The following is a 26,066-nucleotide window of genomic DNA, read 5'->3' on the forward strand; positions in this document are numbered from 1 at the left end:
AAACATGTGTTGCTAATGTAGCACAAGCATCATGTCATGTTTAATTAATTGAAAAAAATAAGAAATAAGCATTAAAACATTTTCAATAATCTCACTGTATAAAAATCAAGTTGACAGATCTGGAACTGATTGGGGACCTCTAATACATAGCTTTATGAGCCTAACAGTACACTGTATTTCATCCCTAATGAAATCTAGTATGGGTGCAATTATCCACTAAAGGAAATAAAACAAAAACGTCCAAAGACAACATACTGAACATGTGCAACTTTTATATATTTATGATATTCATTGTGGAGTAATTTTGGTGATAAGCTAGACCGGCGTATTTCTAATAAATATCAATATAACTCCTGACAGCTCTACCAAGTTCAACCTTTTTACATTTTAGCTCTGTTAGTCCAAACACCAAATCAGAACACTAGTGAGATGGTTACCAATTTAACCTCGCAGGAAAAAAAACAATCATTCCTTCCAGACCCCAAATATAGCAAACAGATTAATCTCCTTGCTCAATCTCACAAGTAAAGTTTTCTAATAATTATATCTAGCGATACCGCTTCTTGTAAGAAAAGCATTCAGTTGTCACAGAATAAGTTTTACTCATATCGGACCTGATTTATCGAGGAATGTAAATGCTGATACATACATCTGATCCAAGCTTTGGTCTTTCTAATCTTATGTGTTTTTCTGTCGTATCACTTGCAACAGCTGCCGATCAGATGTAAGTGCCCAGTGATAATGATGACTCTTACGTATGCTTTTTATAACATGTGTTTGCAAACAAGAGCCACTGTAGAAATCCATTTTATGTACAGTAGACATTATTAACAGCTTGATAAGTGTTTTACATTGGGAGAAAAAAAAAGCTTTTTTTTAAGGTTTTCTCATTAATTACTGTATTATTTACAGATAACAATAAGTGAATACCTTTATGTATGCGTTGTGCTGGGCCTTTATATCTCACATATGGATTGTGCGTCTACAGTGTATTGTCTGTTACAGCAGCAGGGCCATCTTAACAACATTATGGGCCCCTGGGCAAAGCAGTGCACCGGGGCCCCTAGATATAGATATAGATATAGATCTATAGATGTATACAGATACAGATATAGATATAGATATATAGAGATAGAGATAGATAGATGTACTTGCTCAGTGACCCTTGAAGGTTTTTTTTGCAGGTTATTTTCTTTTGCAGGATTATTTATTCTCATTAAGAGCCGTGCCTTTGGAGCCCCCTTGCCCGTGGGGCCCCCGGGCAGCTGCCCATCGTGCCCAATGGAAAAGATGGCCCTGTACAGCAGAACGCACCTAGATTGATATTCAACAAGAGTCGTTTCTTCAGATCTGCTCATATTTGAATACGGACATGTACATGCCCAAATTACATGCGTGCCTTAATGAATAAGGCCTATAATATGATTGTATTATTAAGAATTTGTAGTTGCAGGATCACTTATAATATGAGGCCTCATGAGAAAAGAAAAGTTGGGACTCACATTGTCATTAGTCAACAGGCCTGATCAATGTCTGATGTTTATGAAGCTTACTGGCCATTTTGGGCCCAAGCTCATCAATTTGGGCCCATATTGGTCTAAAACAACCAAATTCACTGCCCAACGTGCTGTGTGCACATGATAGCTTTACGCAACCTCTCATTTAGCACTAATGAAGGAAACAGATCTCCTTGTCTGTGTGTTAAGATCAGCAGCTGGCACAGAAATACATTTGAGACTGGATATTGTACATAGTGAGTCTGCTCAGAAAAGTTTTATATAATACTACACTAAATGGAAAGATCCTTTTTTTAAACTAAAATATATCAGTGTTTGTTTCCTGCAATGTGATGTATTACAGGAAACGGCAGATAGAAGATGCTGAAAATAAAAATTTACTCCATCTCAGGAAAACACACTACTAGTATAGGCTTACATAATGGCTGACAAGTTAGGCCCCATCTCCAATCCGCCCTTTACCGCGGTCATTGCACATGAAACCATGCCACCTTTGTGCCCTCATCAGGACTCATGTGAAATTGGGACTTCTGGAAGTATTATACTGCCACTAGAAGAATATCACTGCAGAAAATTGTTTAAGTGGTTTTGCCTGCAGACACAGTGACATAATGACGTGTCCTGGCTGTATTGGACACATTGGTACTCGCGTGAAGTCGCCCAGAAGCTTGTTGCACACATATGCTCCCATGCAGATTTGTATGATCCTGTCACTTACTCCAGCCTGTCCCTGGAGAGGTGGAACAGGAGCATTATAATGTAGGCCAAGTACATTAAGGGTATGTACGTGCAATTGCAAATGGGTGCAAGTAAAAGACACATATACTTCTGAGAAAGCTGTATTATGTGTGGGTGGTCAGTGGCAGGTACACACAGCAGATAGTGGTCGGTCCATGTCAAACGCAATCGAACTTTTATATACGATGATAACAAGTCCATGCAATTGTGGTTGGGTGGGGACAATGGACATTCAATGCAAGAGAATGGAACAGGCAGCATCAAATAAAGTGATACTGGAATGTAAAAACTCCCGTCCGCAGGTGCAAAAGCCAGTGGGCAAGGGCTAATTGGAACAAATGGGTTCCATTCCAATTTCAGCTTTGAAGAAGCTTGTTAAAACATGTATTTTTTATGCCAGTGGGTAAGGGGCCTAACGCTAATGCCCTTCAAGATTCAGCATAAATATTCATTCTGAGGAGGGGGTGTTGTATAGAGGGGCATTAGAGTGTGGGGTAATATTCCATACCTGACCCAATTTTCCCCCCAATTGTTTGGAATTACACTGTATAAAATACCCCATCTTGTGCTTCCAATATATGGATATGCCTGCTGTCTACCACCTATACATATTGTTAATTTGAGTTTATTCTGCATGAGATTCATGCAATGATGTGCAAGTGTGCTTTCCCGTGGACTTTGCTATGTCTATTTTAATTTTTCAAACATAGCTCAGCAATGCAACGTTGTTTTCTTTTCACTAATATAATATTATCACTGTGTTTCTATTTATACATGCACGTACATAGCTATGTACATACTCTATATTAAGTAGATAACAAATCAGTTTAAATGGCTCAAACTGGAGTGTTCTTTAGAAGCAGATGTTGTCACACTCAAATCAAAACATTTGGCCATATAATGAGAAGGCGAAGGCATCATTCCTTGACATAAAGACAGCATGCTAGGAATAACCAATGACAAAAGAACAAGAAAAACGAAGCGATGGCAAGAAAGATGAACGGAAGCAAAAGCAAGAACAGAAATATATTGTAGATAGAATATTCTAGTGTGCCTTTGTTCATAGGGTCACTCAGTCATCAGCAATTATAATGACAAATGGTCATCCTTAAGAAATGTCATCATGAAATGAGCTTAAAGTTAACAAACATGTCATCCTTCTCAAATATAACATATTATTAAAATGCCAGGACCCATTTAAAAGGCCAGACATAGCGATATCAATCCCTCAATTACAGTATGTTCCTAAAGTAATCTCAGTTAGTTTACATACTTCAGGTAATGACACCACAACTGTTAACTGTGTAATGTTTAACCTACAAAACCTACAACAAAGATTTGTTGATAAAATTGCCAAAAACTTGAGAGATACATTGTGCTGGGACAGACATGCTTATTAATACCTGCGATTTTAGACACAGACCCACAGTGCTGCCTGTGTAATCCAGCACTATTTTTACTGATATTACTTTCTACATACATATTGGCCTACAACAGAGCATCTGGTACTTAGTGATAATTAGCAGGCACCAAAAATGGATTTAATGTGACGAATAGCTTCCTGTAATTCTAAAGACCTGCAGGGAACTCTCTTCATACAAGCATAATATAATGTTAATTTAATTATTCCCTATGTTCTTGCATTACTCCATATAAAGGATAAAAATGTAGTACAATCACTACTGTGAGATTGTACTGTTCTTCTTCAGGACAAATCGGTTACTTGGTTGCTTTTTACTTGGTGCCATATTTATTTTTATAAAGATTTGTCCCAAAATGTTTGGTTTGGATAGAAAACTAAACTACTGTATTAGCAATAAAGCATAATACAACATATGTTTTTACCTCTTTAACCAGCATAAATACTTGAAGCAAGGTATTTTAATATCATAGAATTTGCTTTGATCTCATCTTATATAGCACAGCACCATCAATGTTGAGAAAGATCATCATTACGACTAGCCTGGATATTTTTAAAAATGTTTTGAAATATGTGTTAGTGCTTAGGTCCATATAATGCTTTTGTGTCTTACCTTCTGAGTCCATCACAGGATAGCAGGAAGAAGGCAAGTAAAAATACCCGCATGATAGTAGCTGGCATGTGTAGCAGATCTTCTGGAGCAGAAACTCTTTTCTCTCTTCTTATCTCTCTTTTATATTCCACTCTTCTGGCTAACCTAGTTTTATTCTTTTCCTTGTGTTTCTAGCCCCTATAACTATTATGAGGTGCCCTTTATCTTGGCTAGCTCTTTTCTTGTTTTGTTTTCTTAGCTATCTTTAACTATTTTTTTCTTACTGTTTTCAGTCTGCTTTGCTATATTTCTGCTTGCCACATTTGTCCCTCTCTGTTTATATTCCTGTCTTCCTCTCTAACCTCTGCTATTTGAATTTTCTGTCTTTCCTCTCACATATATATATGAGAAGCAGACTGAAGCCAAAGGCCTGGGATTGGTGGAAGTTGAGCTGTTCCTGTCTTCTCTGCGATCTTGGGGTCTTTCAGAGCTGGGTTTCAGCTACTGTAATAAAACATACGTCAAAAGATCACATCCGTGGGAAGAAAAGGAAAAAAGATTTTTTAAAAAAGTAGGACGGATGGCATGACAAAATAGCCATGGGTCGAGGAACACCCCAGTAGCTCAATTTATCACTGTCATATCATCCCCTTTACCCTTGCTGTACGGAGGCAAAACATAACTCAGAAAAAGTAATGATGGATGTGATCAATTAGATATAACAAAATGTCTTCAAAATATGTTTCATGTGGAAATCATCATCGCAGAATTTTCACTACAAAATAAATATTGTAAAATAGCTTCTATTAGTTTGATATTTCTACAATGCAAAAGTCTTCTGAATACATTTGTAACTGAGATTTTATGCAACTACAGATAGATGTAACACATATATAACTCACATATTTGCTGCATTAAATAATGCAGCAAACATCTATCATACAATGATGTACAGGTAGTGGAGAAATAACGGAAACACCCGGGTAAATAAGGCACGCCAAGAATATTGAAAGCGACCGCTCAGATGTGTTTTTTTTTTAGTTGTGTATTTTTTTTTGACAGCCCGAGATGGGGCTTTTCTTCACCCTAGTGCCAAAAAGGGAACACACAAAATAAGTGAAAACACAAAAAGTGGACAGGGGTCCCGACCAACCAGAAAGACAGGGCAAGGGATTAATGGTGCAAAATAAAAAGTAACATGCTTCGCGCCCTAAGAGGGATACTAGTCCACATGTGATTTTTAGGCACCCCCGGATCGCTACTCCCGGGGACACTTCTTCCCGGCTTTTTTGCTGCCAGCCTTTTGCCCAGAGGTCCAAGCTATTCTTCCCATTATGGGAGAACCTCATCAAATCCTCCTAGCACAGAACTACACTTGATCTTAGCCAAAAGAGGGAGAAGCAACCACAGATGTGGCCTATGTGTTAAGCAAATATCTTCCAGCATGCTCTGCATAGCCTATATATGGCTAGTATAGCTGCAAGAGGAGACCTCAATGACTATGAGAGAGGGGAGTTTTGGCAGGAGTTTTAGTTTTAGTGACCAAATACTTAAGCCTTCTCTCCTAAAGGGGCTGTAAACAGTTCTGCTCTACAAGGTAAAGAGTAAGGGAAATGAAGGGGTCATTTTAATGTGTTTTAATTAGGGATGAGCGCGCTCGGATTTCTGAAATCCGAGCCCACCCGAACGTTGCGGATCCGAGTCGGATCCGAGACAGATCCGGGTATTGGCGCCAAATTCAAAAGTGAAACTGAGGCTCTGACTCATAATCCCGTTGTCGGATCTCGCGATACTCGGATCCTATAAATTCCCCGCTAGTCGCCGCCATCTTCACTCGGGCATTGATCAGGGTAGAGGGAGGGTGTGTTAGGTGGTCCTCTGTGCTGTTTAGTTCTGTGCTGTTTAGTTCTGTGCTGTTTAGTTCTGTGCTGTTTAGTGCTGTGCTGTGCTGTGCTGTTTAGTGCTGTGCTGTGCTGTGCTGTGCTGTGCTGTGCTGTGCTGTGCTGTGCTGTGTTCTGCAGTATCAGTCCAGTGGTGCTGTGTGCTGTGCTCTGTCCTTCTGAGGTCAGTGGTGCTGCTGGGTCCTGTGCTGTGTCCTGTTCAGTCCAGTGGTGCTGTGTCCTGTGCTCTGTGCTTCTAAGGGCATAGTTATTTCCCCAATATTCCCCTGTGTTTAAAAAAATAAAAAAAAGTTTTTTTAAAAAATACCAAAAACTACTTTAATATTTTTTAATTACCACAAAATTTTCACAACCAATCCTGCAGTATAAGCCCATTGGTACTGCAATATTACCAAGTTCACACATTCAGCAGTAAAAGTCCAGTGGTACTGCTACAATATTACAAAGTTCACACATTCTGCAGTATCAGTCCAGTGGTGCTGTGTGCTGTGCTCTGTCAATTTTGAGTTCAGTGGTGCTGCTGGGTCCTGTGTGCTGTGTCCTGTTCAGTCCAGTGGTCATGTGTCCTGTGCTCTTTGCTTCTAAGGGCATAGTTATTTCCCCAATATTCCCAAGTTTTTAAAAAATAAAAAAAAAGTAAAAAATAATAAAAAATTAAAAAAAAAAAAAATATATAATAATTATAACCAAATTTGCAAAACCAATCCAGCATTATAAGTCCATTGGTACTGCAATATTACCAAGTTCACACATTCTGCAGTATCTTGTGCTACATATAATGGAGAGCAAAAATTTGGAGGATAAAGTAGGGAAAGATCAAGACCCACTTCCTCCTAATGCTGAAGCTGCTGCCACTAGTCATGACATAGACGATGAAATGCCATCAACGTCGTCTGGCAAGCACGATGCCCAATCTCCTAGTACAGGGCATGTAAAATCCAAAAAGCCCAAGTTCTCAAAAAACAGCAAAAAAAGAAACTTAAAATCATCTGAGGAGAAACGTAAAGTTGGCAATATGCCAATTACGACAAGTAGTGGCAAGGAACGGCTTAGGCCCTGTCCCGTGTTCATGACTAGTGGTCCAACTTCACCCAAGGATCAAAGCCCTCCCCCCCCCCCTACAAAAAATTTAAGAGAGTTATGCTGTCAGCAACAACAACAAAACAGCAAAGAACTCTGCCTTCTAAACAGATGACATCACAAATCCCCAAGGCGAGTCCAAGGGTGTTGTTGGTTGTGAACCCTGACCTTCCCATCACTGTACGGGAAGAGGTGACTCCATCCAGCATTTGCAGCACGCCCTCTGCATATGCTGGAAGGATCACCCACAGTCCAGTTACAGATTTGGCTAATGAAGGTGTGAATGTTGTGCACTGGGAGGAGGATATTGATGTAGCTGGCGCTGAGGAGGATGTTGATGATTATGATGCAGACAGATACCAAATTGCATTTCTCAATTTCTATTTATATTCTAGATTATATAACGGCTGAAAAGTTTTCTGTTTTACTCCTAGTGGAGAGGGGATCTGATGCAGACAGATACCAAACTGCCTTTGTCCATTTCTTTGTATATTTGAATTGCTAGTTCTACAGTCTATGCAGGCTGCTTTATTTATATTCAACTACAAGTGTAGGGCGGGGGGGGGGGGGCATAGATAGCCACCAAAGTAACGTGGTCCATTTAATTTCACTTTCTAGCTCCACAGTCTGTGCAGCCTGCTTTTTTTTATCTTCAAAGTATTTATATTTACAAGCCTTGCAATCTAAATTAACTAGAGGTAGTGACGTGGTAGAACTCCAAAAGGCAGTTTGGAAGCCCCTGTACAAACTGGCTCTATTTTTTAACTGAGTTGTCCCCCCTCCAGTGTGTACTCGGAAAGAGTTTTTAGTGCAGCGGGGAACCTGGTCAGTGAGCGGCGAAGGAGGTTGCTTCCTCACAACGTTGAAAAAATGATGTTTATAAAAATGAATAATCAATTCCTCAATGAAGTACAGCACTGCCCTCCAGACAGTACAGAGGGACTGTGGTTGTGGAGTCCAGCGGGGACGAATTGATAATGTGTGAGGAGGAGGAAGTACACACTGTAGGGGGAGAGGAATCAGAGGTTGAGGATAAGGACGACATCTTTCCTCAGTAGAGCCTGTTTAGTTTGTACAGGGAGAGATGAATTGTTTTATTGGTGTGGGGGCCCAAACAAACCAATCATTTCAGCCACAGTTGTTTGGTAGGCCCTGTCGCTGAAATGATTGGTTTGTTAAAGTGTGCATGTCCTATTTCAACAACATAAGGGTGGGTGGGAGGGCCCAAGGACAATTCCATCTTGCACCTTTTTTTTTGGCATTATGTGACCATTCAACAGTCGTTTGCCATGTTCAAAAAGTAAAAGAAAATGCCAACAAATTCAATAAATTAAATCAAAAGTTAAATGCCCTGTCATTATTTAAAACAAGAGGTTTTGACGTGCTAGAATTAGTGTAGTGTTAAGATGTTATAAACACTACACTTGGAAATTGGAGGAGGTAATGTGGCCCCGGTATCAAATTGGGTACCGGGGCCACCCCACTATGCAGTCCAGATACTTGTTTGGTGGAATTCCGACACGTGGAGGGTTTTTTAATTATATTGTGGCCTCGGTACCAAATTGTGTACCGGGGCCACCACACTACGCAGTCAAGATAGATAGATGCGTATCATAGATAAAGTACATTCAGTGGTGTGGGGCAAATTGAAAAATATTCAAAATGCACTGACATTATCAAAAACAAGAGGTTGTCACACGCTAAAACTCCAACATGTATATGATGGAGAGGATGGAGGAGCAGCCGTATGTGTAGTGTAATGCAGACCTGTTGAAGGTTTTTTATATATTTTATTGTGGTGCCCAGTGCCCACTCCTCTACGCAGTCCAGGTACATTTATTGGTGCGATTCATAAAAGTTCAGGGTTTTTAATATATTGTGGTGACCCACTCCTCTACGCAGTCCAGGTACAATTATTGGTGCGATTCATAAAAGTTCTGGGTTTTTAATATATTGTGGTGACCCACTCCTCTACGCAGTCCAGGTACATTTATTGGTGCGATTCATAAAAGTTCAGGGTTTTTAATATATTGTGGTGACCCACTCCTCTACGCAGTCCAGGTACAATTATTGGTGCGAATCATAAAAGTTCAGGGTTTTTAAGATATTGTGGTGACCCACTCCTCTACGCAGTCCAGAAAGATACCTTTTTGCAACGTTTTGGACTAATAACTATATTGTGAGGTGTTCAGAATACACTGTAAATTAGTGGAAATGCTTGTTATTGAATGTTATTGAGGTTAATAATAGCCTAGGAGTGAAAATAAGCCCAAAAACTTGATTTTTAAACTTTTTATGTTTTTTTCAAAAAAAATCCGAATCCAATACCTTAAATCCGAACCGAGACCTTTCGTCAAGTGTTTTGCGAGACAAATCCGAACCTCAAAAATAACGAAAATCCGGATCCAAAACACAAAACACGAGACCTCAAAAGTCGCCGGTGCACATCCCTAGTTTTAATAGATTTTAGGGATGGTGTTGAAAATTAATAAGAAACACTAACGTCCCCAAGCATTCTACATAACAGACCCCATTATTTACTGAATATGAAAACATACAATCTAAATGAGTAGTATAAATAGCTAATTTTGGGGGTTTTTGCATCTCAATGGAAAATATGGTGCAAAAATATCAAAATAAACTGTCACCATCACAGTGACTGACAGGTATATGTACTAAACAACAATTCTTTTTGCCACCGATTTTGCTAGCATCAAGGTCACTACTATTTTACTATTTACTATTTTATTTGGATCTGGGTATTATTCTTTATTTAGGATCAGCGCCAACACATGTAGTGCCACAAGTTGTGACCAGCCATGTGCATACTGGTGCTTGTAGGACTATAAGTGCCAGCACGCAAGAACAGTCATGGTTTGCCATATAGTGCCACAAGTGTTTGCAAACTTTTTTACACTATTACCCTGGTACCCACCATCCAGGGGTACCAAACGGCAGTCAGTGTGATTCTGCATTAGGCCAGACAGCTCAATGTGGGAGGGGGGAGGGGGGGGGGGCGATCATTTTTTCAGTCTCCACCTTAGAGTATCTGGCCCATTGCTGAGTAGCACTGGGCTCTTACAGAATGGAGTTGGAGGGGGGTTAACTTTATGTAATTATGTAAGATAGCTCTAACAGCATATAGTTTGAGACAACTTGCCTAGTAGAACCTTGTCTAAAAAAATTGCCTTTAATCTGGATGTTTTAAGTGAGGTTTTGAAAACCGCATGTTCATAAAGTATTGTATTGTCGCCGTTTGAAAAATGCAGGATGACGGTTTCAAACCATGTAATTCTATGTCTGGTTTGGCCTTTAGTAAATCTCATGTTTTCCAAACTGCACAAAAAATTGACATTTTTAGAATCAGACTTTCACTAATATAACTTTGTTATATAATGATACATAACACAGAGAACCAGGAGGCCATATTTGTGTAATCACCTTAGACTTAATTTTTATAAATGCACCAATGGCACTGAAGAGGTTACTTTTTCTGGCAGTCTCTGGCATCTTTCTGTGACCAGGATTCTGTGTGAAACCATGGAGGGCCTGGAAGACCTGTCTGCACCCTGTATGTCCTCTCCTGCTTCCCATCCCTGGTTACTCAGTGTAGATTTAATAGTTTAACCCCCAGGTCAAGAGGCTAGGGCTGCTTCCCATTGGCTAGCTGGTACTTTCCCACAGTGTGCCCCTGTGTTGATCTCAGCATGAACGTAACTGGAACTGTTTTCAAAACTGGAACAGGACAGGACCTGTGATGCTGAGCGTAAGGGAGCAAAGGTCAGTATAGAAGGGTGTGTGGAAATCGCATACTATAAAATAGAGTATATTGTTGTTATTGTTGGTGTTGTTATAGTAATTAGTAGTATCACTGTGATCGTATAATGCATTATATAATGATGCAGATATGTTGCTTTTATAATGTTTTTTTTTTTTTTTTTTCATTTTGACACTATGGGGCTCATGTAGAGTTGGTCGTATGCCTGTTTTTTTTTAAAAAAAATGTGCATAAAATTTGCATTTCCATACTGCGTATGCATCTCCCACTTACAGCTCCTTACACTTGTAGAGACAGAACTGGGGAGGCAATGTACGGGCAAGTAAAGGCCTAGTACAGTAAGGGCATTATCACGTAATTGTGACTGAGGTAATCCTGGACGCATACACATATGTCAGTGGGTGTATCCCTTGTTAATGTTGGTCTAGTGCAATGAAACACAATGATAATGATGATGACGATCAGCCCTTCTGATTGGCTGATTGCATCACAAGCTCTCCCACTGATTACTTAATTCATTAGTGTGGCTGCTATATGTTATATGAAGTAGCGTCCATTTATTCACATTACTTGATATTTCCATTTGGACTGTGGAAGGAAAGAAGACTCCCATTTCATTTTTAAAACAACAGATGTTAGTATTTAATTTAATGTAGTTTGTTTTTATGTTTGTGTTTAATTATATTTTGTATACTTTAACATTTATTAATATTGCTATCCAGATGCTATTCTCTCTTAAGTACTTGACACTTCATTACAATGTTATTATAAAAACATATACTTTTTCTAGTCATCTTGTTCCCCATATTTGTCAGTCATCATTTATTTATATTTATTTATTTATTTATTTATTTATAGAGTGCAACTAATTCCGCAGCGCTGTACAGAGAACTCATTCACCTCAGTCCCTGCCCCATTGGAGCTTGCAGTCTAAATTCCCTAATATAGACACACACTCACAGACAGAGACGGAGAGACTAGGGTCAATTTTGATAGCAGCCAATTAAGTGTGAGAGGAAACCGGTGCACCCGGAGGAAACCCACACAAACACAGGGAGAACATACAAACTGCACACAGATAAGGCCATGGTTGGGAATTGAACTCATGACCCCAGTGCTGTGAGGCAGAAGTGCTAACCACTAGGCCACTGTGCTATGTAAATCATATTTAAACTTGTATATATTATATTTGAAAGTAGTTAAAATGCCTGCCAGCATGCTTTTCTTATCTTGCAGACTAGTCCATTGTTTAAGCCTAGACAAAATGATTATTGTCCACCAGTCCTGTATGAATGTACATCACACCAGGAGGTCTCATGTATTAAGATAGGGAAAATGTCCACAGATAGAGCTGTATGTTTAATTACAGAGGACTGCATTGTGTATTTAAAATGTAATGTGTCTGGATTGTGATCTTTCCTGTTTAAACAATCTCTGCTGTATAGCCACAGAACAATACCTATCCTTAATTATATCAAGAGTGGCTCATCTGCTATCCCTTTGTCTGTATGTTTACCTGTGAAAATGAAAACACAGAAAAGGACTAATCAGGCAGATCCTGAAATTGAGAAGTTAATTTATGGCTTTTAAAAATGAACTCCAGAGAACAGCAAATTGGCATTCACTTCCTAGTGATAGCTGAAGTCAGACTGGCGTTTACAGGAAAGGGACAATCGTTCCCTGGAATACTGACTTGGCCCTGATCTACCTCTCCAGGTCTTGGGGAGCTGTGTGTCTGCCAAAAGCAGAGTGACAGTGACTCAGGACCACTACCTTGCTAATAGCCTTAAAGGATAGAAGGGGAGAAGCTTGGATGGATAGACAGCAGTCCCTGAGAGTGGCTAGGATACTGGTGAGGTGTTTTCATTATACCCTCTATGTTGTCTGCGCCACACTGTAGTGTTGTTGCAGGTTATTGTTTAAAGATGTTTATTGCTGTTTGCTGCTACCATTTTATTAAATAAACGTATTTATTTTATTTTAGATATTTGCCTGGGTGAATTTGAACCTTGGATAGGTACCAGGTACGCCAGCTTTTGGTTACATTAAACTCGGTATCTTCACAGTTGCTATGGGCAGCACTTCCACTTTTTCTTTTTAGAAGATTTGGTAAATCTGCTCCTCAGCATGTGTTCCAACTCTTCCACATCTAACATGGTAATTAGAAGCGAATAGAAGCCTGGTGCTGTCCACTGACCACCACTCCTTCCCCCCCGCGATCCCCTCCTCACCCGCCATTGCGCCCCCCCTCCGCAGCCGCGCCCCCCTCCCCATCCTCACGTCAAAAAACCCCAAACACCCAAAACAAAAACAGCTGCTCATTGTTCCGCCCCACCAACAAAGGGGGTGGGATTATCAAGCATCGTTGCCCCACGGGGGTAACGCTGACTGGCCCAGCTTCCCGGTGGGCCAGTCCAACACTGGTCCAAGATCTCCTGGGTACTGGATGGCATAATTTGGCATAGGGATCTTATTACAGTGACAGGTCTCGCAAGCACAAACAAAACTCCTGATGTCTGGCTTTTAAGAAGATCGGCTGAGAAACGTTGTGGTCTTAAATATACCTGGGTGACCAGACAGCTTATTTTCATGGGCCTGTGACACGATAGCTCATCTAAGTGCCTTGGGAACAAAGACAAAATGAGGATGGGAGATAGCAGGAGCCTGGTCCTAGACATGTCATCTCTAGGTAAAAAGAACCTGTGTTAGGGCTGCTTCTATCTTGGAAGAAGGAATAGTAGGAAGACAAGGCATCAGCTTTTATATCATCACAAAATTGAACCCCTCCATGCCTGTCTTGGGATTACTCTCTTGGCTGACTCAATATACTATAGGTTCTTATGATCATACAGTAATATATACAGTAATTGCATGAAACCCCCTCCAACGAGAGCCTTCATTCCTCAAAGTTCCACTTGATGGCTAACAGTTCATGAATGCTCACATCATATTTTAACATAGTTGGCACAAATTTCAATGAGAAAAAAGCAAATGGGTGTATTTTATTGTTACGTAGGTCCGTTTGTGAAAGAACTGCTACGGCCCTTACATCATAACCTGTAAAAATAAAATATTCTTTAAATAGTCTTTGATCAACATGATATGAAGGTTTAATCGGCAAAAAGCCATTGCCCCATCCGACACACGGGTCAGGGAAAATGGAAGCGCAGACAGAAAATAATGCCACACCTAAAAATGCTTTAACATATATATATAATTTTGTCACACTAAATATAATACGTCTTTTCTTTATGAGATAAACAAAACCATATACTATATAAAAGAGTTGACACCTGCAGGTGTGTCAGTCATGTGATGTTTAGTGGCTGTAAATTTAAAGATATGTCTCTTTGTCCATGGTGAACCTCTCTTGAGAAACCATATAAACAAGTAAAGATATCTTAGTAATCTCAAATTTGTACTTCTCCAACTTGGTTCACCCTTAGCTTTTGTACCATTTAAATGTGACAGTAATGTTCAGATAGAGAGGAGAAGATGAGCATGAAAATAGACTACAACAAATCTACCCTGAAAATCCCTGAGAACTCAATTTATAAGGTCCTGAAAAAACACTGGATCATTACAAATGGTATCACAAAATATTCATAATGTCCAGTGTGCGAATTGACTGCTGTTTTCCAACTGTGGAGATGGTGCCTGAGAAGCGGGCGAAGGTACCCGCCATCGCTGTGTCCCTGGAGGGACAGAAGACGTTCCTGGTGCCCGTGAAGGGGGTGAAGAGTCTCCTGGTAGCTGAGCCCTGCAAGCGGGTGAAGAAAGAAGGTTACTCACCCGTCCAGCGATCCAGCGGCGGTGAGTATGGCTTCTTCCTTGCAGGTCTTGTGCGCGGGGGAAGGATGAGCCAATCAGGGCTCATCTTTCCCCGCTGGCCAATCAGCGGCCGGATGCGCGAGCCAATCGCGTCTCGCGCCCGGCCATTCAAAAGATTGGCGCCGACGCGAGCCAATCAGCGCTCGCGCCGGCTAATGACGTCACACCGGCGACTATATAAGTCGCAGGGTGGCGCCATTTTGACAGAAGAGAGTCGGCGGCGGAGGGAGAAGGACGTCGTGGGACGTCCGGAGCAGAAGAAGGCCAGAAGCGGCGGAGATCGTCGGCGGGGAGCCCTTGTAAGGGCTGAGAGCGCCCCCGCCAAGCAGCCCTCAACAGCGCCGAACCGGAGAAGAGGCGCCGCCGGCTGGAGGGTCTGGAAGATCCGGAGAAAGAGGAAGAAGATGGCGTGGCAAGCTGAGATTCCTGCGCAGAGCAGGTAAGTGACTCAGCGGTAAAGCCGGGCACTAGGCCCGTGGGCACGGTCGGGCACAAGGCCCGTTGGCACAGAGTATCAGGGGCACTAGGCCCCAACAAAGTTAGTGGGCCAGTAGGCCATAGTATTGATGATAAAGGGGACAAGCCCCTATTAGTTAGACAGGGGGCGTGAGAGCCCCAGGTACAAGGGCACAAGTCCCTTAGGTAGTTAGTGGCCTAGAGGCCATAGGAAGGCCAGAGGGCCTGGTTAGGGGCTGGTAGCCCGTAGGCTATTAAGGGCACAAGGCCCTCAGTCAGTTAGGGAGGTCACAGGCCTCAGGCAGGGGCTAGGACCCCTAGGTAGTAGGGCATAAGGCCCTAGTGAGTGGGCTCAGAGCCCTGAGTTAGAGAGGGGGCTGAGGCCCATGAAACAGAGCAGAAGGCTCTGCGTGTAGCTGGGCAGAGACCCATGGTGTGTAGGGCATAAGGCCCTGGTGGAGTGGTAGAGGCGTGAGAGCCTCGTGAGTGTAGGCGCGGTCCTGTGTGAGGTGAGCACACGTAGTTAGGAGGTACAGTAGAGCGGAGGCTCCTGTGGTGCTGTAGCAACCTGCTGGTTGGCTAACAGCGGTGTGCTCTGGTAAGTAGCATGCAAAGTACTGTATACTGTATTTATTCTGTCTGTGCGGCGAGTATAGTTTACATTACGGTATTTTGGGGTGTGCTACATAACTGTGTCCAGGGGCAAGACGTCAGGCCCCCATTAAAGGTAGGCTCTTGTTCCTGTGGTTTCCTGTGTTAACCCGTGTTGTGGGGACAAGTGTAGTTACCAGCATACACATAGTCAGGGGAGAACACACGTAGTTTCCCTGTCCCTTAGGTCCCCGGGGTCACACTGGTACCCAGAGGGGGTGGCTGAGTGAGTCGGTGGCAGTGCAGCACACCTTGAGGCAGTTCCAGGGGTGGCCGTGGTTCTGATCAAGGGTCCTCAAGGCCGGTTCCGTGCAGGTGGACCTGTGGTTCCGGACGTAGGGACACGTGTGAGATACCCGAGTACAGGCAGTCGGGCGGTTCAGTTTGATCGGCTGTTCCGTGCGGCAGTCGGCCCGCGGGTTAGTGTGCTGTTCTACTGAGCCTCAGCCGGGCTTAAAGAACCGGTCCTTAGGGCCTGTGTGTGACTCCATAGCAAGAAGGCAGCTTCTTGGTACGACCTGGGTGAGGGGGTTAGGAACCGCCCTCCGGTTTAGTCCGTGAACACCGGCTGGTGTTCCCCGTAGTGTGTAAGTGAGCAGTTCCGTCAGTGCACCACACCTAGTCATAGTGGTTTGATTTAGTTGCGTTGCCGACCATTAGAACGTTGTTAGGGTCGGGTCGCTGTTGTAGTCAGGCCAGTTTTGTGGGTGCCATCTTAGTCTCACTGAGAGCGTAGAGGGAGGCTGTGTGTTCTTGTCATCCGCAGGAGTCGGGAAGGTGCAGGAGAACCGGATCGGAAGTGGGAGTGTCCCGGTGAGTATCACGCTCGATTCCTCCTTTCGGTTAGGCCCTCACCGGCAGGTGTGTGAGGTACTTGAGGCGGGATTAGTCCTCGGACTGGTCTTGGCCTTCAGTGCCTGTAGTCCCCCGCGTCTTGGCAAGAACAAAGTGAGGAGGCGGCAAGTGAGCTTGGACTGACCGTGTCCTCGTTCTTTGCCGTGGTCTCGGACAGCCCTTACCTGGTAGGCACGGCCGTAATCTCTGTCTCTATCTTAGAGGGACGTGATTGGAGGTGACTGCGGCTGCGGATCTGCTGGGATTAGATTGCAGCTGGGATATTGGAAGCGGACTGGAGGTGACCATCGTTTTCAAGGTAGGTTCTTTTGTGTTGCGTCTGTCCCTGTCTTTCCCCGCAGGGGGCGTTACACACCCACCACCTTTCTTTATCCTAACCAGGATACAGGTTATAAACTCCCGTAAATCACTCTTGGAGAGTGCAACAACCCCTTTTTACTGGTCAAAGAGTTCAGAAATTAAAGGCAGCAATTTTTTTATTTTATTGAGAACCAAATTGGCATTCAGTGCACTAGCAATGTTGGAAAGGTCAATGTGCAAGTTGCTAGGCTGGCAAGTAAATGAAGATGAGCCCTGGGAGGTTGTTCGTAAAATCAAACTTCATTAACAAGGCTGTGGATAGTCTACAGTGTTCCATGTGGCTGCCCAACAGACAAACAACAATACTGTCTTTAAAAAATAGAGTTTAGAAGAGGATGGCATTCTAGTACCATGAGAGAGAAAACAGACATTGAGTCTGATTTAGTTGGACAGATACAGAAGACAGAGCCTGGTATTTGTATTGGGCAATATAGTTATATGTATAACCACCATTTTATAGATAAGATCAGGTGCAGAGAAAGGAGGAATTTTTCAATAATTCAATATTTTTTGTTATCTCATGCTAAAATGAAATTGTCACCAGATGTGGCTGAAGGGAATACAAAGAGACCACAAGTGGAATGACAACAACAACCCTTAAGAGGTTTGTCTTGGGCTCTTATAAGGGACCCAAATAGTTATTGATCATTTATTAAAAAGAATTTACAAAAAAAAGTGTTTTAGACAGAAGTCACATATACGGCAAAGAAGAGTAATGTTACATTTTTCTGAGTCAAAGGAACACACTTGGATTTAATAGAATAATTTTTTTTTTATTGATGCAACAGATGATGGCATTCAGTACCTCTATTAAGGAGCAGCAAGCAATTATGCATTATAAAGAAATTATTTGAGATAGCGTAATTCAGCAATCTGTGACAACTCATCTACTAATAAAGTGTAAGGCCTTGCCACTAATCATAATTTTTATTAACATTTGATATGGTGAAATTCAGCAGAATTTGATATTTGAAAAAAAAAGCATTGTTTTACTTGCATATCAGATTGAATATACAATCAAGTAGAAAGGAGCAAAGTAAGGGACACCTGTGTTATTCTGCCATCCATTGCCATCTAATTCATACTTGCCAACTTTTCCTCGCTGGCTTCAGGGATATCCCGGGGGAAGTGGGCGTGCGGGGGCGGGGCTTGATGAATCGCATCATTTTGGCCCCGCTTCCTGAACGATTGTCACAATTCTGGCCAATTACAGCAGGGGGGCGAGGCTAAGATGACACACTATTTGCACCATTTAGGCCCACCCCCACCACTTATCTATTGCGGGGGCGAGAACCGGGAGGTTGCCCTGCTCTCCCGGGAGGTCTCCCAGAAATACAGTAACTATGCATTAAAGAAAAGCAGCTAATGAATCTCTAGAGACTGAAGTGTCTTTTACATTTCTGTCTACATTACTGAAGTCATGTTGTCTTACCTGTCAGTCTTTGACTAGATCTTGGTCTCCATGAAAATGGCCACCTCCATAAGCTTCAATACATGGACATAGGACACAATTTCTGAACTGTGTCATCATGCCACAGATCAGGGAGAATGCCAGACTCTTCAGGGAGTGAGGGAGATCACCCCTATTTCAGGGAGTCCCCCTGACATTCAGGGAGAGTTGGCAAGTATGATCTAATTGCTTTACTGAATAATGTTTTTATATATATATATATATATATATATATATATATATATATATAGTTATTTTCCACACCTCTCCTGCAAAGGGAGAGGTAAAATCCCAAAGAGTTTGCAGGTATGGGCTGCAGACACGGCTAAATTACCACTCAGTCTGTCCCACAGCACACAGACACACAGGTGCACAACATGAGTGTGATTGGTGTGTGTGTGTGTGTGTGTGTGTGTGTGTGTATATATATGCATTCATATGCTTGTGGGGACATTGAACTGTTTACACACCAACACTGTGAGGACCTGAGTCACAGTGGGGACACAAAGCTTCCCAAGGCTAATCAATGCAGAGGACATTGCTGATTTGCTCAGCATAAAAATCTGGCATATCCCCGCAAGTCACATTTTTCAGATCAAAAATGGGCATTTGTCCAATGTGGAGGGGAGAGCAGTGTCGGACTGGGGCATGAAGGGCCCACCGGGGGACTGCAACACTAGGGGCCCACCAGAGGGGGTGTGGTCAGCCATCATAGAGGCGGGACCAGAAACTAGAGGGGGAGTGGTCAGTCCACAAAGGACAGCTAGCACCTTAGTGTAGTATATAAAGAATGCAGTGTGTGTATAAAGAATACACAGTCTTGACCTGCCCCTTAGATTGGGCAGAACAGTCACCAAAAATCAGGATTGTCCCACTAGACCAGGCTTGGCTGACCTGTGGCACTCCAGGTGTTGTGAAACTACAAGCCCCAGCATGCTTTGCCAATATATAGCAGCTTATTGCTGGAAGGGTACGCTGGGACTTGTAGTTTCACAACACCTGGAGTGCCACCAGTTGGCTAAGCCTGCCCTAGAGGCTACAAGGGTGCAGGAGGCACATTAACGCACCCCTGCAGGGACTGCTGACACAACTTACTTTTCCCTAAATTGTTGAGCCTGCCATTAAGGAAGCCTAAGAGAGTTGTGATTGTAGTGAGCAATAATGTAGGGACTGGCATTCAAAACACAATTATTCTAAAAATGATATATGTATTTGTTTTGGACCGGACAATTTATCAGCCTCATCTCAGCCCAACACGCTCCCAGTCTGACGATCAGCAACTGCCTCCACCCTCCCACCTGCTTACGCAAGAAGGAACAGGGGCGCATTACCTGGGGGAGGGCACAGAATTAGATTCCACCCATGAAATTACCTCCTTCCTAAATTTCATCCACATGCAGGTGATGGGTTGTGTCCCGGACACTTTACAGAGTCTGCTTGTGGGATGAAGATCCACCCCCAGCAGCTGCAGCAGTGGGCTTAACTCTCAAGGATTCTTCTGAGGAATCCTGGATAGGGAAGGAGTCATCTAGCCTTAGCAGCTTGGATGCAGGACTAACTCTGATCACTAGTGAGGATATTGATGCAGGGGTTGGCGGTGTAGATTGCAGGTGCCGGGATCTAGCTGAGAGAATGACGCTAGCTGATGCTTGATGTTATTTTTTTAGCATAAGGTTCTGATTTTCCCAAGAGCTTGCCATGAACTCGCTTCAAATGGCGTAACATGGATGAGGTTCCTAGATGGTCATGGTCACTACCTCTACTGACTGTGGCTTTACAAACACTAAACAACTGTCAGGATTTGGGTAAAAATAATTCCACACATAAGAGGTGGCAAGAACTGCTTCCACTGGTGCATAACTTGGCACTGTAGAGTTTATTAGGAAAAATAGCAGGGCTGCGCTCCTTTCTATGGTGCAAGAGCAGCAGTTCTCTCAGGGTATCCCTCTCTTAGAATTTCAGTTACAACAAAAGAGTGAAGCGCTCATTGACTTCAGAACTGTGTGCATATGTAGCTATATAGTATTCTTGTGTGTGGAAAATAAAATGAGGTAATCGATATCACAGAGGCAATACGGGTGGAAACATTTTTTATTTGATTTTTATTGATATTGTTTCTAGTGATTATATGTCCATGATCTACATTGGTGCTAGCTACGTGTTATTTGATCTAGGACTCCATAGTCTATATATACCTTTTGCCACCCTATTGCTTTTATTCAATTTATCTCCTGTTTGAACTCTAATTTAATAAATTGTTAATATGTAACATACATATAGACTGTAGGTATCCCAGTTCAATTACATGTGCATATGAGAGTCATATGATTAGGCAATACACATAAGCTATCTCAGAGACACCTGTTCAATAAAAAAAAAAAATATTACACCCATTTTGCCTCTGTGATATCGAGTACCTCCAGTTTTATTTTCCACATACATGAATACTATTAAATAGTTTACTGTGTATGCCCTTCTTCCCTTTCACAAGACCTTTACATACTTAACTTATGTTATCTAAAAATAAAGACACAGAGACATAAATAAATTAGCTAAAGAAGGTCACAGTTTTATTAATTAAATTTGGTGGCGGAGAAAGAGCTCTGTGGAATAGCTACCAGAATGATACCCAAAACCAAGCTTGGACATGACTATGCATCATTGGGGCACATGTCTACCAGGTTGAAAGCTCTAGCCCACCCTCCTGCCAAAAAAAAACCTGCATTGCTGCGTACACCATTGGCATAAGGGTGCAGCGCCCGCTTGCTGGAGCATGACATATGTCCAAACAGTCCTGACTTTCAGGACAGTGACCTAAAAACATCTTTTTCAGTGTAAGAATTGCAGATGTTCTATTTAAAAAGACAAATATAAACAAAACAACTTTATTTGTTCTTTACACCAGAAATGTATAAAATAAATACAATATACATTTTGTTACAGAAAGATAGATAAACTTAGCTTTGGCATGTTAAAACTTTACATAAATATCAAAATAATTTAGGTGCAAAAAAATAAATAACAAATCAGTGCAACTGTAAATACCTCAGCCATAGAGACATCTCCAACCATGTGTAAATGTCATATCCCCAGTTACACAATGACGTGATGAAGAATGAAAGCAAACCAACATACAATATACATTTTCAAAACTGCCAGCACATCTGACAGGTAAAGTACCATAAAATATATTAGGAGGTAGGTTAGGAACATATTAGTCACAATACAAAAGTATGATCAGTGTTTCATTGAAACAAAAAACCTAAAATACCCTTTTAATTCTTAATATCTAGGTGCCCAGACTTTTTCTAGCACTGATTTATAATATCTAGATCCATTACAGTGGAGCTTTACGAGCTTTACGACTTGCAAATAAGTCGATAATACTTGAGAAATGACAATCAAATGACTCCAAATAGATGCTTACAGAATCTAGATCGGTTCGAATTTCTGATGTTAGGTTTAGTTCCAACACTTGCTTTTTGGATCCCAGGAAGTCTTTCAGCAAAGGGTTTGACACTCTCTGCCCTTGCAGACCAACGTGTATTTGACATGGAGTGGAGTGAAGCACCAATGTTTTCTTTCAAAATTTCCCACCTCTGAGGACTGCCACTAAATATATTATACAGCTTTTGTACAATGCCAAAAAATGTCACAACCTCAGGACAACATTCTGCTGCATGGACACCACACAGATTCAAACTGTGACAGGCACAAGGAGAAAAAATAGCCAGTGGATTTACTTCTAAAATTCGTGCTTGGACACCCTTGTATGCTCCACTCATATTAGAACCATTGTCATAGGCTTGTCCACGACAATCATTTATTGGAATATTACGTTTTTGAAGTGTTTCCAGAATTAAATCTGCAATAGCTTCCCCAGTTTTTTTATTGCAGTTGACAAATTCCAAAAATCGTTCTAAAACTTGATATTCATTGTTTACGACAAGAACATATTGCAAAATGAATGTAGTTTGTTCCATGTGTGCTGAGTCTAGTGTTGCATCTACAATGATCGAAAAATACTTTGCAGTTTCTCTTTCCTTTAAAAAGCAGTTAAACACATATTCGGCACAACATGATATAAATTCATCTTGAATTTCTGCTGACAAGTAATGTACTTATAATCTTTTTTTCTCCATTTGCGCCTGTTTTACTTTTTTCAAATGCTCTGCAAGCAAAGGATCGTAGTGGCTTACAGCTTCTAACATTCCTAGAAAATTACCATTTCTTGGATGTCCAATTAGGTTGCTTGATTCTCTAAAGGCCAGTCCAGTCCAGTTTATAACCTTTCGAAGGTCCCCAACCGATTTCTGTTGTCAAAACTGAATAAAAAACAGGGAAAACAGAACAAAGCTTGCTTACTCTTACTCCAAACTAACCAGTCACGAGGAAATGTTTCTTTGTTTAGTAAGTGAAAATTTAATGTATAAAAAGGAAATTGGTTGCCATGTTTATCAGGTGGGAAAAATGTTGGGTGTGGTTCTGGTCCCTGTCGTATGGCATCTTCTATTTGGGCCACTGAGAAACCTGGTTGAAGAAGGCCTTTATCACATTTCAATAGCTGCCTGTTGCTATCTAATTCGATATCAGATGACCCCTCTGAGTAAGCTGTGTAACAAACCTCAGTAACATCACCTTTACGTGCGGATGTTAAGTGTGCAGAACTTGTATGGGGTTCTGAAATCAGTGTAGTGTCTGTGCCAGAAGCACATGTTAGCATACTACTTGAACCACTAACATCATCATCATCATCATCATCATCATCATCATCAAGAACAATAACAGTTAGATTTTCATTAACTTCATCAATTTCAAGTCCACTTGTTATTATTGAAGATCCAGCCCCCTCCTTCTGACCTTCATGCTCAGACAAATGAGAGGAAACAGTAATTCCTACACTTTCAAGAGTTCTCCGACCTTCACTGGTCCTTTTCTCTCTTGCTTTTTTTTCTTTACGTTTCTGTGTGCCAGATTTATCATGATACAATCCATGGCAAAGCTTCCCCTAAAATGAATATATATAAATATATATATTAGGGGTATGTAGGAGGGATTGCTGTTTAGTTTCTGTCTGCCTCATCAAGACTTGGACGTACCTTGGTAGCTACATGGAAGCTAAATGGCGTCTTAACCTAATTGCAGTATACATATGATAATGGAAGAAGTAGTCATGGGTTTGTATTAGATCTCTAAGTATACCTCTAAGCAAAGCAAATACTTTATCCTTTATAATAAAACAGCTTACCTTGTTTGAGTTTGAGATCACGTTGCTCTAGGCTTCACCGTTTCCCCTTGAAGTCACCTAGCTGTGCTCTTCCTTGTAGTGGTGGATGTCAATTCTACCCGGACAAAAGAATTTGCATTTTTTGCATATATAAGCCATACATACACTAAGACAAAGTTGGGCCTTATTTATCTGCATGCTGTATCTTGTGTGTATAAAAGTCTGTGCATGCTCTATCCTACCTGTTATTACAGCTTCCACAGTCTGCTGCTGGTTTCTTGTCCGGTCACTGGAATGTTGGGGTCTGTTTGGAAAATGTATAGGTACATGAAATATGCAAAAGCAGAGCAATAACTGAACACAGTACATAACACAGACCATGCAGTATATGGGGGCACTTATGTGTGACATAAAATGAACCGGGAACATTATTGTGGCATAATAGGAATTGTGGCACTTGTGTGTCATAAAATGAGCTGGGGGTATTACTGTGGCATAATATGAACTGGGGGCACTTCTGTGTATCAGAATATGATTTGGGGGCATTTTGTGAGCATAATGTGGATGTCCTCCTACAGTCTGCATATAACCATTTTATCATCATCATCATCATCACCATTTATTTATATAGCGCCACTAATTCCGCAGCGCTGTACAGAGAACTCACTCACATCAGTCCCTGCCCCATTGGGGCTTACAGTCTAAATTCCCTAACACACACACAGACAGACTAGGGTCAATTTTTGTTAGCAGCCAATTAACCAATGTCAAGACAAAGTGTGAATGTTTGGGCACTTGTTAAACTGTTTTGTATATCATGGATTTCACACATTCCCCTTTCAACACTCCACCACCAGACCGATTCTGGTTTAAAATAAGCCCTGTCACCCAGTGGTGAAATATGGTATATGGGCACAACAGACAAATGATCACCTCCCTAGGAGAAGGATGCCCATGTTTACTGTACACAATAATGTAACGTTTTATAGAATATTTAACTAAAAAAACAACTATAATTGTTGCCCTTTTCACTGACATTTGCCCATGTTGTATTGTGTGCAGTATGGTACTGTTCTTCCCAGCATGCTTAGAGCTCTCTGATTCTTTATAAGCAGAAAGCTATGATATCGTTTATACATGTTTCTTTTCTGGGATCAATTTAGTAGCCTAAAATATCATCATTTTAAATGTAGTTATATTAGACACTTTGCATATTATCAGGCTTTGACAGGACAGGGAGTGGATTAGATTGGCGGCGTCAGCTAGTTTTATTACGAGCGTGTAATTTCTCTTTGACCTTATTATGCCTGTGCTGTAAAAATGTCCCTCATATCTAGGGCTCCCATAATTTTGAAACAGAAAACTAGGGCACCCGTTCACTTTTTGCCCAAAAAGTGATTCATCTTTGTCCTAATTGAATTGCCCACAAGATGTCAAGTCCTGGCAGTGGTGAAAACAAAGTACATTTGGAATTATAATTACATGCCAGTGACAATTTGCAGCAGTTGGATGAGTATGATGAGATAGTAGTACTGTAATATGATAGCCATCCTCAATGGGATGATGAGGATGGACATTTACACACATCCCATTGTTGTGGAACAAATAAAGGGGTGTACAGGTTATATGCATGTGTATAAGTGGCAAGGGGCGTAGGGATGTGAGATATGCAGGAATAATGACTAGTTGCGAGGAATGGATAAATGGAAACTGGTGGACTGTGTTGAAAAGAGGGAAAGCAGAAGCGGAGTATTACTAGGAAATATTGATTGGCTATAAAGAGTAACTTGTTTCCTAGCTTAATAAAGTAGGGTGGAGTGTATAATCTATGTGCAAACAGATAAAGTGATAGATCAATGATGCAGAATGATTGGAATCAAATATAAGCAGCAATTAACACCTGATTCATCAAACTATTCCCACAATTCTGCAATTTTACTTACAATGTCCCCTGCTGCTGCAGCCTGCACTGAAGCCAGCCCTATGACTTGCGCTCCTTACAGGCGCGGTCACAGGCTGTAAACAAGCGGTTCCACAAAGTCACGCGAGAACACAGCAAGGCACTTTCGCTTGACGTCATCGCATCGGTGTCTTTGAAACTGCTCTCACTTATTTGTGAAAAATGAGGGGGAGATAACTGATGAAACTGCACCGGACTATGGTCATATATACTTCTGCGTGATGTGTAGAGGCATTATCTGTAATGCGGC

General features: G+C 41.6%; 1 protein-coding gene across 2 annotated transcripts in view; it reads right to left on the reverse strand.

Annotated features, from left to right (window-relative positions):
- Positions 1–4,889, reverse strand: part of REN (renin) — a 29,949-nt gene extending 25,060 nt beyond the window's left edge. The window contains exon 1 of one of the 2 annotated variants that reach the window (XM_075198149.1): positions 4,289–4,889. In XM_075198149.1, coding sequence (XP_075054250.1) covers positions 4,289–4,356 — 68 coding nt within the window. In that variant the 5' untranslated portion in view covers positions 4,357–4,889. The remainder of the gene's footprint in view (positions 1–4,288) is intronic. The other variant, XM_075198148.1, reaches the window with a different exon arrangement.
- Positions 4,890–26,066: the final 21,177 nt, after the last annotated feature.

This window comes from Mixophyes fleayi, chromosome 2 (genome assembly GCF_038048845.1).
Source record: "Mixophyes fleayi isolate aMixFle1 chromosome 2, aMixFle1.hap1, whole genome shotgun sequence".
Lineage (NCBI taxonomy): Eukaryota > Metazoa > Chordata > Amphibia > Anura > Limnodynastidae > Mixophyes > Mixophyes fleayi.